At 40.7% G+C, this 17,578-nt stretch overlaps 1 protein-coding gene across 1 annotated transcript in view; it reads right to left on the bottom strand.

Annotated features, from left to right (window-relative positions):
• The window catches only part of LOC133594598 (cell adhesion molecule CEACAM1-like), a 37,012-nt gene extending 25,859 nt beyond the window's left edge, over window positions 1–11,153 (bottom strand). The window contains exons 1-2 of the mRNA XM_061947423.1: window positions 11,067–11,153; window positions 4,087–4,398 (exon numbers count right to left, since the gene is read on the bottom strand). Coding sequence (XP_061803407.1) covers window positions 4,087–4,398; window positions 11,067–11,073 — 319 coding nt within the window. The 5' untranslated portion in view covers window positions 11,074–11,153. The remainder of the gene's footprint in view (window positions 1–4,086; window positions 4,399–11,066) is intronic.
• Between the last annotated feature and the right edge of the window lie 6,425 nt (window positions 11,154–17,578).

Here is a 17,578-nt window from a genome sequence, read left to right on the forward strand (position 1 = left end):
AAATTATTTTGAATTTCTTTTAAAAAAAAATTCTGGAAAATCTAGAAGAAATACTGATTTGTCTTTGTTAGAAATATAGCATGGTCCAATTTGTTAAATATTCTAACAAAGTGCAGATTGGATTTTAACCAATTTAAAACATGTCATCAAAATTCTAAAATGTATCTTAATCAGGAAAAATGACTAATGATGTTCCATAAATTCTTTTTTTTATTTTTTCAAAAAGATTCAAATTAGCTAGTTTTTCTCTTCTTTTTGTCGGTTGAATTTTGAATTATAAAGAGTCGAAATTGAAGATAAACTATGTTTCAAAATTTTATTTTAATTTTTTTTGTGTTTTCTCCTCTTTTAAACTGTTCAATTAAGTGTTTTTTTCATCATTTATTCTCTACAAAAAACCTTCCGTAAAAGGAAAAAAAAATGTATGACGGAATGACAGACAGAAATACCCCTTTTTTTATATATATAAATGTATTTATTTAGCTATTCTTGTTTAAATCACACTTACGTGTAACTTACAAATGACAATATATTTATTTATTTAAGTGTGTATCAAACTGGTAGCCCTTCGCATTAATCAGTACCCAAGAACTATTTGACTATAACATTGCACCTTGAAGTTGTGATATTGCCTGTAGTTCTTTTAATGGCGTTGTTGTTTCTTGGGGAGGCCAAATGGCGCGTGACCCCACAGGACAAGACAGACAGGAGGCGGATGCCCTCATGACTCGTGGTGACATGAAGTCTCATGTGAGCGAAAGGTCAGCGAAATACAAAACACACAAACTATCGCAGGCAGAAAAAAACACAACGTTCCCTTGTTGTCAGTCTAAATATCTCATTTTAAATCCTTTGTCAATATTGTTTCAGGCTCTGTTTGTCATTACAACAGAGACCTGTGTAGCTAACTTGTTTTCTTTGCAATGCACCGTAGAGAGTATACTGTATGCTTCAATAATATTTTAATATTTAGCCATACGAGAGAGGTCAACATTTTACAAACAAAAAACTAACTGAACACATGTATTACTAATATCTAGTAGCCAGTGACGTGCAGTCAGGCCCGGCCCTAACCAATCTGGCGCCCTAGGCAAGATTTTAGGTGGCGCCCCCCCACATCGGCAGTGAAGTGTATATACTCACAAGAAACCGAATAGCTTTGTTTTTGACCTTTTTTTTTTTTACTTACAACTATACCTAATATATAAAGGGGTGGAAAAGTGACTATTACCTGCAGGGCAAACATTAGCTAACCAGAAGGCAATAACAATGTAAACAAAAAACACCTGCTTAAAAGATCTAATACAAATGTCCCTGAGGAATGTAAGGTGAGTACTGTAATTACCTAACGTTACATTATTATTTTCCATAACAATTTAGCCCCCTCCACAATATTAACCCGACGTTAAAACAGAACTAGCTATTTATTGATTAGCAATTGCCGAATCATGTAACATTAGCTTAATGCTAAAAAGCCAGGTTACTATCACATTCTGTAACAGACAAATAATTTCATGTAGGCTAACGTTACCTACCTGCTAACTTTGTCTTTTCTCGTTTCTCCTCCTCTTCTTTTCTCTTTTTTCTTCCCTGGGCACCTGACAGTTTTGGCCGTTTTGACATCTTGTGTTGATTTTTTGATGTGGTGACGTCCAAAAAGAGTCATGATACGGGAAGGGAGGGGGCGCACCGTGCGGGGGAGATGGGGGGGTGGGGGGGGTTGGGGCGTAATGTTGTAACAAATAATATTTCTATTAAATAGGCTTTACTTTGCATTTTAATTAACGTGGGATTATTTTTTGTATTTAGAAATAATAATACCAACTTTTTTTCTTTTTTTTTTTTTTCTCCAACATTTGTGGCACTGGCGTGGCGCCCCCCTGATGGACGGCGCCCTTAGCACTTAGCGGGGCCTCACCTGCAATCATGGAAAGAAAAAAAATGTAAAAAGAAAACATTTTTATTAAATTGTTATATGTATCCAGTGATTATACTATAAAGTTATTTTCCATTTAACTTCACCAGTTTTCGATTATTTTTATTCAAAAACGCTGAATTTTCACATTTGCCGTTCAAATACTGAGAAGAGACGGTGCGGTGAACAGCAGCCAGTTGAGGCACGTCACTCAGTGCCTCACCATGGATTGCGGACTCGGCTAACTGCTGGCCTGCTGTGCAGTGAGACCGTATTGCTATATGAATGATATTATACATTTCCATAGTTTAGTTAGCTGAGGTATATAATGTACAGCGTATTTTGTCAACAACTGTATGTGTGTAACGTATTTCTTGTGCTGAGCGATCATAAAACGGCTGCAAAAGACACACTGGCTGAGGCACCAGTAATCCCGCCTCCTGCACCCCCGCCGTAGATTGCAACCCCTGACGGGAGTGTTGTATCAACTAAAGCCCACACTTAAACTTTCCACGTGCAAGATTGAATCTATTTAAAAAAGTTATTTCATAAGAAGCCAAAAAGTGCAAAAACAATAATGTTCGTGTTGGAGGAGTTGTGAATGACTGCAGGGCCACAACATTAGGTACACCTGCAGACTGCAGGTGTACCTAATTCACAACTCCTCCAACACGAACATTATTGTTTTTGCACTTTTTGGCTTCTTATTATATAACTTTTGTAACCTATTTTTATGGGCTTTCCTCTTTGTGATGTTAAGTTCCTGTTATGCGCTGTTATACAGTATATGCCTTGAGCTCTTATTTTGAAGGCGCTAAGAGCGGAAGTGATGACACGTTGGAGTGGAGCGGAAGTTTTTGAAAGAAGGTAAATAAAGTGGTCCTCGTGTAAACTGGAACCTCCGTGTTTGTTATTTTGTAGTTTCATACAGTATAGGCGACATTTATAAACCCTCGGTTACACTTTTTTAAATAGATTCAATCTTGCACGTGGAAAGTTTAAGTGAGGGCTTTAGTTGATATAACACTCCCGTCAGGGGGTGCATTAATCCAGCACAACAGCGGCGAATGGACTTCATTTATAAGTAAAGGTAAGACCATAATAAGATTTTTTTTAATTAAATGTGCTTTTTTATGTGCTACAGTTTGTATGTGTAAAGCTAAAGTTAAGTTAAAGTAGCAATGATTGTCACACACACACTAGGTGTGGTGAAATTTGCCCTCTGCATTTGACCCATCCCTTGATCACCCCCTGGGAGGTGAGGGGAGCAGTGGGCAGCAACGGCGCCGCGCCCGGGAATAATTTTTGGTGATTTAACCCCCAATTCCAAGCCTTGATGCTGAGTGCCAAGCAGGGAAGAATGCTGGTATGAGCTTTTAAACATAACCCGTTAACTGCTGCCAATCAAATGGTGAATAAGATACTCTTTAGGGTTCATATGTTTGTAAATCTGACTGTGATGAAGTCAGTGCCTCACCAGCCATCAACCTCACCGCACGTCACTGCTAGTAGCGTATACCAAATTCTGGGCTCCCAAACACAAGACTTCCCCATTCCACTCCAAACCCAACGACGCCACCCCAAACACACACACTTGCATGCACTAAAAACTAATCAATATATATATTTGTTTACAATCAGTTTTTGAAACACATGTCAAAACCTTATTAAGTTTTTGATTTTATTTATTTTTTGAGTGTTGTTAAAAGGAAAGGCCATGTAACACAGTGGCGAACATGCCCTTTCCCAACTACTTTGGCACGTGTTGCAGCCATGAAATTCTAAGTTAATTATTATTTGCAAAAAAAAAAAATAAAGTTTATGAGTTTGAACATCAAATATGTTGTCTTTGTAGCATACTCAACTGAAAATGGGTTGAAAATGATTTGCAAATCATTGTATTCCGTTTTCTAACACAATTTCCCAACTCATGGTTGTACTTGTACTTGTATAGCGCTTTTCTACCTTCAAGGTACTCAAAGCGCTTTGACACTACTTCCACATTTACCCATTCACACACACATTCACACACTGATAACGGGGTTTGTAAATAAATGCCGTTATCTTCTCCATTCTACAAATGACCATTGCTGTCCAATGTCCCGTTCGACGAATCTAAACGCACCGCGGCTGCTTTTTCGACCGATGCCAGATGTGAACTTAGGACTCACCCAAGACGGTGATGGAGGCATTGGCTCTGAACGGAGGATCACTGCTCTGCACCACGTACACTCCCGAGTCCTCCAAGGTCACCGCCGTCAGGGTGAGGGCCGCCGTGATGACGTCCACCGACGCCCTGCCGCTGTGGTCGGGGAAAACTGCCTCCTGCTCCCCGAGCCAGGTGAGGATGAGGGAATCTCCCACCGCCCAGCTTCCGCCCCTCAGAGCCGTGGCTGGATGGAGGGAAAGCGTCAGCGTGGCCCCGACTGCGACCGGGTTGGCGGAGGGCAGGACTTGCACGGCTGCAGACAGCAGAAGACCTACTGGAGGGTGAAGAAGGAGAACTGGTCAACCTACAGAACACGCTGAACTAGTCTGCTACTGATCATCGTTTGGTGGAGTCACCTTGAAGTATAAACAGCAGCACAGCAGCTTCGGTTGCAACAGTTTTCCTTGCCATTTTGAGGTGTCGTCACGTCTTCTCTGATGATTGACTGTTATATACGGCCAAGACCCCCCCCTTTAACAAATAGCCCTGCTCCTTATCTGCAGGTGGCTTCTATGTTCCTTCTTGTCTTCATCTTTGTTTGCCATCTAGGATGAAGTTCTCCTAATGATAAATGATGACAAATGGTATGCAACTGGATGGAGGAGGGAGATGGTATTTATTCAGGGCTTTTAGGACACTTAATATATTTTAAAAGAAGACTAAACTTCTATTTACAAAACCCAAAACCAGTGAAGTTGGCCTGTTGTGTAGTTCGTAAATAACTTTTCAACTTATATTCAATTGAATGGACTGCAAATACAATATACAGGTAAAAGCCAGTAAATTAGAATATTTTGAAAAACTTGATTTATTTCAGTAATTGCATTCAAAAGGTGTAACTTGTACATTATATTTATTCATTGCACACAGACTGATGCATTCAAATGTTTATTTCATTTAATTTTGATGATTTGAAGTGGCAACAAATGAAAATCCAAAATTCCGTGTGTCACAAAATTAGAATATTACTTAAGGCTAATACAAAAAAGGGATTTTTAGAAATGTTGGCCAACTGAAAAGTATGAAAATGAAAAATATGAGCATGTACAATACTCAATACTTGGTTGGAGCTCCTTTTGCCTCAAATACTGCGTTAATGCGGCGTGGCATGGAGTCGATGAGTTTCTGGCACTGCTCAGGTGTTATGAGAGCCCAGGTTGCTCTGATAGTGGCCTTCAACTCTTCTGCGTTTTTGGGTCTGGCATTCTGCATCTTCCTTTTCACAATACCCCACAGATTTTCTATGGGGCTAAGGTCAGGGGAGTTGGCGGGCCAATTTAGAACAGAAATACCATGGTCCGTAAACCAGGCACGGGTAGATTTTGCGCTGTGTGCAGGCGCCAAGTCCTGTTGGAACTTGAAATCTCCATCTCCATAGAGCAGGTCAGCAGCAGGAAGCATGAAGTGCTCTAAAACTTGCTGGTAGACGGCTGCGTTGACCCTGGATCTCAGGAAACAGAGTGGACCGACACCAGCAGATGACATGGCACCCCAAACCATCACTGATGGTGGAAACTTTACACTAGACTTCAGGCAACGTGGATCCTGTGCCTCTCCTGTCTTCCTCCAGACTCTGGCACCTCGATTTCCAAAGGAAATGCAAAATTTGCATGGTTGGATGATGGTTTGGGGTGCCATGTCATCTGCTGGTGTCGGTCCACTCTGTTTCCTGAGATCCAGGGTCAACGCAGCCGTCTACCAGCAAGTTTTAGAGCACTTCATGCTTCCTGCTGCTGACCTGCTCTATGGAGATGGAGATTTCAAGTTCCAACAGGACTTGGCGCCTGCACACAGCGCAAAATCTACCCGTGCCTGGTTTACGGACCATGGTATTTCTGTTCTAAATTGGCCCGCCAACTCCCCTGACCTTAGCCCCATAGAAAATCTGTGGGGTATTGTGAAAAGGAAGATGCAGAATGCCAGACCCAAAAACGCAGAAGAGTTGAAGGCCACTATCAGAGCAACCTGGGCTCTCATAACACCTGAGCAGTGCCAGAAACTCATCGACTCCATGCCACGCCGCATTAACGCAGTAATTGAGGCAAAAGGAGCTCCAACCAAGTATTGAGTATTGTACATGCTCATATTTTTCATTTTCATACTTTTCAGTTGGCCAACATTTCTAAAAATCCCTTTTTTGTATTAGCCTTAAGTAATATTCGAATTTTGTGACACACGGAATTTTGGATTTTCATTTGTTGCCACTTCAAATCATCAAAATTAAATGAAATAAACATTTGAATGCATCAGTCTGTGTGCAATGAATAAATATAATGTACAAGTTACACCTTTTGAATGCAATTAGTGAAATAAATCAAGTTTTTCAAAATATTCTAATTTACTGGCTTTTACCTGTAGGTCAGAAATGTATATGACAAATGTCACCATTTTGCATTAAAAAGTGATAATTTTAAATACAAATTTAATAATTTTACAAGAAAATATTGCAATATTACAGAAACAGAAAGAATATGAGAAATTGTTCCCAATTTTACAAGAAAAAAGTTGACACATTGTGAGAAAAAGACTGCTTTCAGTTCATTTATTTTGGGTAGAACTGTTTCCCATATCAGTAACTCACTGTAAAATTGCTATAAAATAGCATTAAAAGTGCTTAAATCGTCAGTTTGAACTATTGTTTTTTCTTTATCAAAGTGCAAGAAAAGGTATGATGTGGCGCAGTGGAAGAGTGGCCGTGCGCGACCCGAGGGTCCCTGGTTCAATCCCCACCTAGTACCAACCTCGTCATGTCCGTTGTGTCCTGAGCAAGACACTTCACCCTTGCTCCTGATGGCTGCTGGTTAGCGCCTTGCATGGCAGCTCCCTCCATCAGTGTGTGAATGTGTGTGTGAATGGGTAAATGTGGAAGTAGTGTCAAAGTGCTTTGAGTACCTTGAAGGTAGAAAAGCGCTATACAAGTACAACCCATTTATTTATCATTTATGATGCACATTTCTATTCCTCCAGACATTTTTTTATAAAATCTTCCTTGGGTAAAATGTTCCTGACATCAGTAACTGCTCTTAAATTGCAGCAAAGTAGCAATCAAAGTCCTGAAATCATCACTTTGTAGTAAAAGCGTCTTTCCAAATTGCAAGACAAAACATGATATGCTGCATCATTTATCTGGTTTTCCCACCTTTTTGCTATTCACTCTCTAAACTAGAGATGCGCGGATAGGCAATTATTTAATCCGCAACCGCATCAGAAAGTCGTCAACCATCCGCCATCCACCCGCCCTAACATTTGATCAGAACCGCACCCGCCCGCACCCGCCCGTTGTTATATATCTAATATAGACGATGCAAGGCATTAGTGAGGTTATACAGTTTTTGCCTGTTAAAGAAAGGAGACTGATCCAATGCAGCACAGACATTCGCGTGCCACGCTGTCACGACCCAGACGCACACCAGTGCGCAATCATATGGGAGCCGCGCTGAGCGCACCTCCAAGCGCGTCTCGCTGCCGGCGACGGCCGGGTATGGGCCCGACGCTCCAGCGCCATCCATTTTTAGGGCTAGTTGATTCGGCAGGTGGGTTGTTACACACTCCTTAGCGGGTTCCGACTTCCATGGCCACCGTCCTGCTGTCTATATCAACCAGGGTGAGCCCCACCCCTTTCGTGAGCGCACTGCGCGCGGAGTGACCCCTGTTACGCGCCCCCGGCAACAGGGGTGGCGGGCAGGTAAGCTGCGCGGGCGGAGCGCGCGGAGTGACCCCTGTTACGAGCCCCCGGCAACAGGGGTGGCGGGCAGGTAAGCTGCTTACCTGCTGCGCGTGACGCCGGCCGCGGCAAAGGCGGACGAGGCGGGGTGTCGGTGCGGTGGGCGCGGTGGTGACCCTGGACGTGCGTCGGGTCCTTCTCGCGGATCGCCTCAGCTACGGCTCCCGGTGGGGCCCTCTCGGGGTAAGGGGCCTCGGTCCCGGACCCCGGCGAGGCGTCTCTTCTCCGCTCCGTAAAAGTTCCATCTCTTTTTCTTTTTTTCTTCTGTTGTGGCATATGCTGCAGGTGCCTGCTCGTTTTTCGTATGTGGGTAACAACATTTAACTATGTATATATATTTCCCAATTGGTTTAACTGCCACCCGCCTGAATCTATTTAAAATCTAATTTTTTTTAAATTTTAACCGCCCGACCCGACCCGCGGATAAAATCAAATTTTTTTAAATTTCATCCGCCCGATCCGCGGATAATCCGCGGACTCCGCGGTTGTGCCCGCAAACCGCGCATCTCTACTCTAAACACAAATCACTCAATATTCACCACATGGGGTTATTTGACTTTGGAGATTTTCAAAGATCTAAATCAGACCTGGGCAATTATTTTGACTCGGGGAGCCAAATTTAGAGAAATAAATGTGTCTGGGGGCCGGTGTATCTATTTTAAGGAACACTAATACAAAACCTCACAATAATGTCTGATTAAATGCTAAAAACGTTATAATAGACAACCTTAAAAAACTGAATGGAATTTTAAATTTTCTTACTGAATGAGACACCCAGAATGTACATGAAAATAAAGAATGTGGGATTTACAATATTAACTATGAAGGATAAAACTAAGGCTGAAACGACGCGTCGACGTAGTCGACGTCATCGGCTACGTAAATATGTCGACGCCGTTTTTGTGCGTCGGCGCGTCGCATATTTACGTCACACTACTGTCATGGCGGAGCGCAAAGCAGACGATGCGAGCGAGGGGAAAAAAGCACGCCAAAAGTCGTCAAAAGTGTGGGAGTATTTCAATAAACGGCCTAATAATGTTGTTGTATGCACACTGTGTCGAGCGGAAATGGCCTATCATAGCAGCACAGCGGCTATGAACGAACATTTGAAAAGAAAACCCCCGACAGCGTTCTTGCCATCACCATCAACAAGTCAATCGTCCGCGTGCGTATACGTTGTCATTATTACACAAAAACATGAATGTGTCATTTGTATCTGCGTTGTAAATTCATAAACTAAAGCACCGTTTGCTCTGAGAGGCGCGTTTGGCGTGCCTGTTCAGTGTTTACAAAGACGCGCTCCTCTTTAACGCTGTGGAGAGGCGGCGGCGGCGAGCGAGCGGCGAGGCGGGGCGCGCCGGGAGCGACGCCGCAAGAGACAGGGGACGACGAGCGAGCGAGGAAGAGGAGCTGAAAAGCGAGGAAAGAAAGAGAAAAGAGTTGGAAGAGAAAAGACTTTGTGTAAAATTAAAAGATTGTAAACCTGGCAAAGCCGTCTGGCGTTCAGTCTGTCGGTCCTGAAAGAACCCCACGGCACAAGACGTGTCACAAACGCTAACGTTAATTAGTTGTGCAAATACCTTTTACAACATTAACAGTTACATATACTATGTACAAACCAACAATTAACTTTCACTTTAATCATACTATCATTGTTGTGTTATTAAGCAAAATAAGCAATACTTTTACTTTTGTTGAAATGTTTACACTGTACACTTTTTTGTATTGGATGTTTAGCTTTATTTTTGCACATTTTAGCAAATAAGCAATACTTTTACTTTTGTTGAAATGTTTACACTTGTTACAGAATATTTCCGTTTTGCACTTTTTTGTATTGGATGTTTATCTTTATTTTTGCACATTTTAAAGCAAAATAAGCAATACTTTTACTTTTTAAATGCTTATACTATTCCAGAATATTAAGATTTGCACTGGATGTTTACTTTTATATTTGCACATTAAAAAGCAAATAAGCTACTTTTAATTTTGTTAAATGTTAAAAGTTTTAAATGTTTACATTGTTACAGAATATTTTGTCATGTTGTTGTCAATGTTGACTGACTAGTGGCCATACTTTTTTTTTTGTAAATAAAAGCCATGCCTTTTGAAAAAACTGGCCTACATTTATTTTTTCCTCTTCATTTTAAATAAAAAAAATAATCGGTAAAAGGAAAAATAATCTATAGATTAATCGAAAAAATAATCTATAGATTAACCGATTAATCGAAAAAAATAATTTATAGATTAATCGATAGAAAAATAATCGTTAGCTGCAGCCCTAGATAAAACACTGAATATTGACAACATATGAATGTCACACGCCCTCTTGATCGACATTTTTTACAATCAAGTGAAACGCAACAAAAATGCAACAAACAGCGAAATATGAACGTGAAGGGTAAAAAAAACAAAACACCTACAATCTGATATATCACTAAGCTTTAGAACTTTCTCCTTCCGCGTCTGTCCCTGACACCTGCATTTTCAGGCTGGCTCTGGAAACACTCTGTGGAAAAGCTCCCCACCCACACTGCTTGGTGCCTCGTCTGAGCTGCTGTGACTTAGATTACCATAGTAACTAATTAGATAACCACAGTAACTAATTAGATTACCACAGTAACTAGTATATCATGCAAAAGCGCAGATTCCAACCATTGAAATACCGTATTTTTCGGACTATAAGTCGCAGTTTTTATCTGACATCACATGGACAAAGATAAGACCTTCTGGATGTTTCTTTGTGACAAACAAGTACCGTATTTTTCGGACTATAAGTCGCTTTTTTTTTTTCATAGTTTAGCCGAGGGTGCGACTTATACTCAGGAGCGACTTATGTGTGAAATTATTAACACATTAGCGTAAAATATCAAATAATATTATTTAGCTCATTCACGTAAGAGACTAGACCAGGGGTCGGCAACCCAAAATGTTGAAGGAGCCATATAGGACCAAAAATACAAAAACACATCTGTCTGGAGCCGCAACAAATTAAAAGCCATATTACATACAGATAGTGTGTCATGAGATATAAATTGAATTAATATGACTTAAAGGAAACTAAATGAGCTCAAATATAGCTACAAATGAGGCATAATGATGCAATATGTACATATAGCTAGCCTAAATAGCATGTTAGCATCGATTAGCTTGCAGTCATGCAGTGACCAAATATGTCTGATTAGCACTCCACACAAGTCAATAACATCAACAAAACTCACCTTTCATGCACAACGTTTAAAGTTTGGTGGACAAAATGAGACAGAAAAAGAAGTGGCATAAAACACGTCCTAGAAAGTCGGAGAAAGTTATACATGTAAACCAGGGGTCGGCAACCCGCGGCTCTAGAGCCGCATGCGGCTCTTTAGCGCCGCCCTAGTGGCTCTCTGGAGCTTTTTAAAAAATGAATGAAAAATGGAAAAAGATGAGGGGGGAAAAAATCTATTTTTGTTTTAATATGGTTTCTGTAGGAGGACAAACATGACACAAACCTCCCTAATTGTTATAAAGCACACTGTTTATATTAAACATGCTTCACTGATTCGAGTATTTGGCGAGCGCCGTTTTGTCCTACTAATTTTGGCGGTCCTTGAACTCACCGTAGTTTGTTTACATGTATAACTTTCTCCGACTTTCTAGGACGTGTTTTATGCCACTTCTTTTTCTGTCTCATTTTGTCCACCAAACTTTTAACGTTGTGCATGAAAGGTGAGTTTTGTTGATGTTATTGACTTGTTGGAGTGCTAATCAGACATATTTGGTCACTGCATGACTGCAAGCTAATCGATGCTAACATGCTATTTAGGCTAGCTATATGTACATATTGCATCATTATGCCTCGTTTGTAGCTATATTTGAGCTCATTTAGTTTCCTTTAAGTCCTCTTAATTCAATGTATATCTCATGACACACTATCTGTATGTAATATGGCTTTTAATTTTTTGCGGCTCCAGACAGATTTGTTTTTGTATTTTTGGTCCAATATGGCTCTTTCAACATTTTGGGTTGCCGACCTCTGATGTAAACAAACTACGGTGAGTTCAAGGTTGTAACAATTAGGGAGGCTTGTGTCATGTTTGTCCTCCTACAGAAACCATATTAAAACAAAAAATAGATTTTTTTTCCCCCCTCATCTTTTTCCATTTTTCATACATTTTTTAAAAAGCTCCAGAGAGCCACTAGGGCGGCGCTAAAGAGCCGCATGCGGCTCTAGAGCCGTGCGTTGCCGACCCCTGGACTAGACGTATAAGATTTCATAGGATTTAGCGATTAGGAGTGACAGATTGTTTGGTAAACGTATAGCATGTTCTATATGTTATAGTTATTTGAATTACTCTTACCATAATATGTTACGTTAACATACCAGGCACTAGAGATGCGCGGTTTGCGGACACAACCGCGGAGTCCACGGAATATCCGCGGGTCGGGCGGTTGAAATAAAAAAAAATTAGAGTTTATCCGCGGGTCGGGTCGGGCGGTTGAAATTAAAAAAAAAAAAGATTTTAAATAGATTCAGGCGGGTGGCAGTTAAACCAATTGGGAAATATATATACATAGTTAAATGTTGTTACCCACATACGAAAAACGAGCAGGCACCTGCAGCATATGCCACAACAGAAGAAAAAAAAAAAAGAGATGGCAACGCCGGCAGCAAACGTGGTACGCGACAAACTAAAAAAGGGAATACTAAAGACCAGGGGAAAAAAAAGGCCAGAAAAGTTCAGCGTGGACTCGTTTTTATGAGGTTGTAAATCAGGATGATAGTAATGCTGGCTACGTGATTTGCAAGAGCTGCGACGCTGTTTATGTCTACGACAGTCACAAAACCGGGACATCTAACATGGTGCATCACATTTGTGCAAAACCCCGAACCTCCACAAACACCCTGAGCATGAGCAGTTTCGTCCGCCGTGATCCCAGAAGAGTGCCACAGGATGTTAAAACAAGGCTTACAGATGCATGTGTGAACGCAGCTGCCCGCAGCAGTTTGAGTGGCGCGAGCGCGCTTGGAGGTGCGCTCAGCGCGGCTCCCAGATGATTGCGCACTGGTGTGCGTCTGGGCCGTGACAGCGTGGCACGCATTGAATGTCTCTGCTGCATTGGATCAGTCTCCTTTCTTTAACAGGCAAAAGCTTTATAACCTCACTAATGCCTTGCATCGTCTATATTAGATATATAACAACGGGCGGGTGGCGGATGGCGGGCGGGTGCGGTTTTGATTAAATGTTAGTTCGGGTGGATGGCGGATGGTTGACGACTTTTGTGTTGCGGTTGCGGATGAAATAATTGCCTATTCGCGCATCTCTACCAGGCACATTCTCAGTTGGTTATTTATGCCTCGTATAACGTACACTTATTCAGCCTGTTGTTCACTATTCTTGATTTATTTTAAATTGCCTTTCAAATGTCTATTCTTGGTGTTGGCTTTTATCAAATACATTTCCCCAAAAAATGCGTCTTATACTCCAGTGCGACTTATATATGTTTTTTACTTCTTTATTATGCATTTTCGGCCGGTGCGACTTATACTCCGGAGCGACTGATACTCCGATAAATACGGTACTTTGTATAGTTGAAGACTTACGGTCATTAGAAAACATCACTGCACATCATAATGGCAGCTACACTTTCCATCTTAAAGATCTAAAAAAAAATAATTTGGGAATGTCCGGCGGGCCAGATTGAAAAGCTTAATGGGCCACATGTGGCCCCTGGGCCTTAACTTGCCCAGGTCTGATCTTAGGCTTTAAGGTTTAGGTAAAAGGTCATGTTCACAGCAAAGTAAAACACAGAAAACACCCAAATTCTTTTTGCCCCCGCAAATTGTATCTGATCATCTTCTATGGCGTACTGATAGAAGGTTAATAGCTGCTAAGGTTTTTGGTGGCAAAACAACGTTGATCCTGAAGGGGTAGTTTCCCGTAAAGTTCACTACCAACAAGGTGAAAAATCTCTTTGTGACAGCCCGCATGACGTGACAGCTCAAATTAAAGGTCAAAATGGGTAATTATTTGACAAATATACTACCGTCTGAGGAGGCATTTACCAGAGGTGGGACCAAGTCATTGTTTTGCAAGTCACAAGTAAATCTCAAGTCTTTGCCCTCAAGTCCGAGTCAAGTCCCGAGTCAAGACAGGCAAGCCCCGAGTCAAGTCCAAAGTCAAGACTGGAAAGTCTCAAGTCAAGTCCTAAGTCCTGCATTTTGAGTTTCGAGTCCTTTCAAGTCCTTTTAACCACAGACTAATATATTAACACAGATTGTGTATGCTTTTCAAACGCTGTATTTATTTATTAAAACAAGTGCATTTTAAATTGCAGGAAAGAAAATTGTGCTGACATTGCACTTTATAATAGCACTATTAACCAGTCATTTTAAACATTAACTCATTCCTTTACAGAACAAACACATTGAAAAATAAAGTGCAAATGTACTTATTTGTACAAAAGTGTTAACATTGAAAAAACATGACATATACGTGAACATAACAAAAAAGTTGTACTTTTTATATGTCAGGGCCCTATGCTGCATTGCATTTGCAAAAGACCAAATTAGCCAAGAGTCTGTCAGTCATTTGTGCACGATGGGGGCGTAGTATGATGCCACCATGGCTGAAAACTCGCTCCACTGGAGCACTGGAGGCAGGCACTGCCAAGACTCTCATGGCCACTCGGAACAGTGAAGGAAGAGTCTTCATGTTCAATGCCCAGAACAAAAGGGGGGAGAGAGTTGTTTTGGGTTGGTGCACTACTTGTAAGTGTATCTTGTGTTTTTTATGTTGATTTAATTAAAAAAAGAAAGAAAAAAAAAATTATTTCTTGTGCGGCCCGATACCAATCGATCCACGGACCAGTACCGGGCCGCGGCCCGGTGGTTGGGGACCACTGAGGTAAACAACCAACAGTATGTCAGAAAGCTAGCTAAAACGGTACACATATTCATAATATAGTATACATTTTAACCGACCTTTATTTTACTATTTTTGTCTTTTTTTAGGTGGCTAAAATACGCGGTGCTGCTGACCGCCGTCTAACGTTACGTGTGATATATTGACTAACGTAACCCTGCATGAAAAAAATCACTGAACAAAAAGTATGAATAAGGTAGTGAACTGCAACAGATTCCCGTGTTTGCAATAACGTTATAACGTTAGCAGTGAGTTTACAGCCTCACTGATTTAACTACACAGCAAATAAAAGTCACGTTACTTAGCCAATAAACGTTATCTTACATTCAAAACTTACCGTTCTTTGTGCAACTTCAAATGCCGGACGAAGTTGGAAGTTGTTGCCTCTCCATCAGTAATTTTGGAACCGCATGTGTTGCATACTGCAAACCGTTTTGTGTTGACCACCTCGTAATTTTTATACCCAAACAAAATTATTTTAGGTATCATTTTTTGTTCACTGGCGTGTGGTTTGGACATGTCTTCTTCGTTGGTTGTCCTGCAATTTGATTGGATGAATGCTGTGTGATGAAAACAAAGTAGATCTAATTTGATTGGCTGTTGTACTGAGACCACACCAGCTGACACACGCAACGCTGATAGACAAGTACACAATGAAAAATACGGAGCGCTCCCGAATAACTTTTTCATCTTTGGGTTTTGGGGAAAGTAGCAAGTCATGTCAAGTCATGTCAATTCAAAAGGCTCAAGTCCAAGTGAAGTCACAAGTCATTGATGTTAAAGTCTAAGTCGAGTTGCAAGTCTTTTTACATTTTGTCAAGTCGAGTCTAAAGTCATCAAATTCATGACTCGAGTCTGACTCGAGTCCAAGTCATGTGACTCGAGTCCACACCTCTGGCATTTACCAAAAAACATGCCTCTTGCACCAAAAGGTGACAGCAAATGATTCCTCACATCAGTTAAGTCGCTGTTAAATTGCAGCCAAAATAGCAAAAGGGTGTGAGCACCGATTTGTTGCCAAAGTGCAAAAAAGGCATGATGTGCTGCGTCGTTTTTCTGAAAAATATACTGATAACAGCAGGAAAATAGGAGAGGTTAGCAAATGTGTCGAAACACACCGGAGGCCTTTGTCTCCCTCACCTGTTTGCTTTGTGTGATTCACACGTCTGTGAAACTGAAGCAGGGCGACGAAATGTTTCCCAGAAAAATTCCAGGTTTTCGTCACAATGGCCTCCATTTAACATTGAGTGGATCAATAACGTGTGCAGGCTGAAGGTCATCATGGAGGCAAACAAAGTCCCACAATGCTAAGTCCACATGAGCCGCTTTATCATCTACCAACAATCGACCATCAATCATGTTAAACATCCGCCGAAGACATGCAAAGAGCAACGGCGCCACGCTGAAATACCCTTTTAAGTGTTTTTAAAAGCTTGTTCATTAAAAACCATATCATACTCCTAATACTGAAATATTTTTGAAAAAGTACTAAAGCAAAAAAAATAATAAAAAGATTTAATAATTTACCTACCATTACCAGTTAAAATTGTGGTGCACTCTAAAGGGGGTAAATTATTTTGATCAAGACATCAGCATTTACAATTGTTATTAGGGTTTGTATTAAATTAACAAAGATAATTGAAAAAAAAAAGAAAAAGAAAAAAAAAGAAATCACAAACAGGACAACAAACCAAAACAAACAGGCTAAAGAACAGCTTCTTCCCCAGGGCCATAACCATCCTGAACGGACTGCCCCATTGTCCCTCATAACTGCCTTCTCTTCGGTGCAATAACCCATTCCACCAACCACCCTGTTTTTGTTTTGTTTTTTTCATGTATATATTCATTTCACACCATATTCATTGCACTTCTACATTTTTTATATTTTTATATATTTGCACATTGTTTTTCTAGCATGCACACATCGCACTGTATGGAATGGCCTCAATCTCGTTACCTTGCGTAATGACAATAAAGCTGATTCTGATTCTGATTCTGATTCTGACATCTCGGAGACGTTGTCTGCTCTGCATGCCAAAGTATGTGTCAGAATAATTGTTTGGTATTTTCCTGTAGCAGTTTCATTTTGAGCGATATTTCTCGCATCTACTTTGTTTTAGCAATCAAGAATATTTTAGTTGTTTTTATCCTTCTTTGTGGGGACATTCGGATGTACATTGTGGACGCCGTCTTCGCTCCACAGTAAGTCTTTGCTGTCGTCCAGCATTCTGTTTTTGTTTACTTTGTAGCCAGTTCAGTTTTAGTTTCGTTCTGCATAGCCATCCCTAAGCTTCAATGCCTTTTCTTAGGGGCACTCACCTTTTGTTTATTTTTGGTTTAAACATTAGACACCTTTTTGCCTGCACACTGCCTCCCGCTGTTCCCGACATCTACAAAGCAATTAGCTATCTGCTGCCACCTACTGATATGGAAGAGTATTACACGGTTACTCTGCCGAGCTCTAGACAGCACCGACACTCAACAACAACACAACATTTGGAGACTATAATTACTGGTTTGCAAATAATATTTTTAACCCAAATAGGTGAAATTACATAATCTCCCACGGCACACCAGACTGTATCTCACGGCAACTAGTATACCGCGGCACAGTGGTTGAAAAACACTGATGTAGACCACAAGGAAGTGTTCTATATGTATATATTAAATCAATATGTTCTATAAGTATATATTAAATCAAAGAGTGAAACAATGAAGATTTAAACACTGCAAACAATAATCAATAACAATCGGAAGTAATCCACTCCTTATTAAGTGTATTTGAATTGCAGGACGTACAATAAAGAGCTTGCAACATTGTGTATTTT

This window comes from Nerophis lumbriciformis, linkage group LG04 (genome assembly GCF_033978685.3).
Source record: "Nerophis lumbriciformis linkage group LG04, RoL_Nlum_v2.1, whole genome shotgun sequence".
In the NCBI taxonomy this organism is placed as follows: domain Eukaryota; kingdom Metazoa; phylum Chordata; class Actinopteri; order Syngnathiformes; family Syngnathidae; genus Nerophis; species Nerophis lumbriciformis.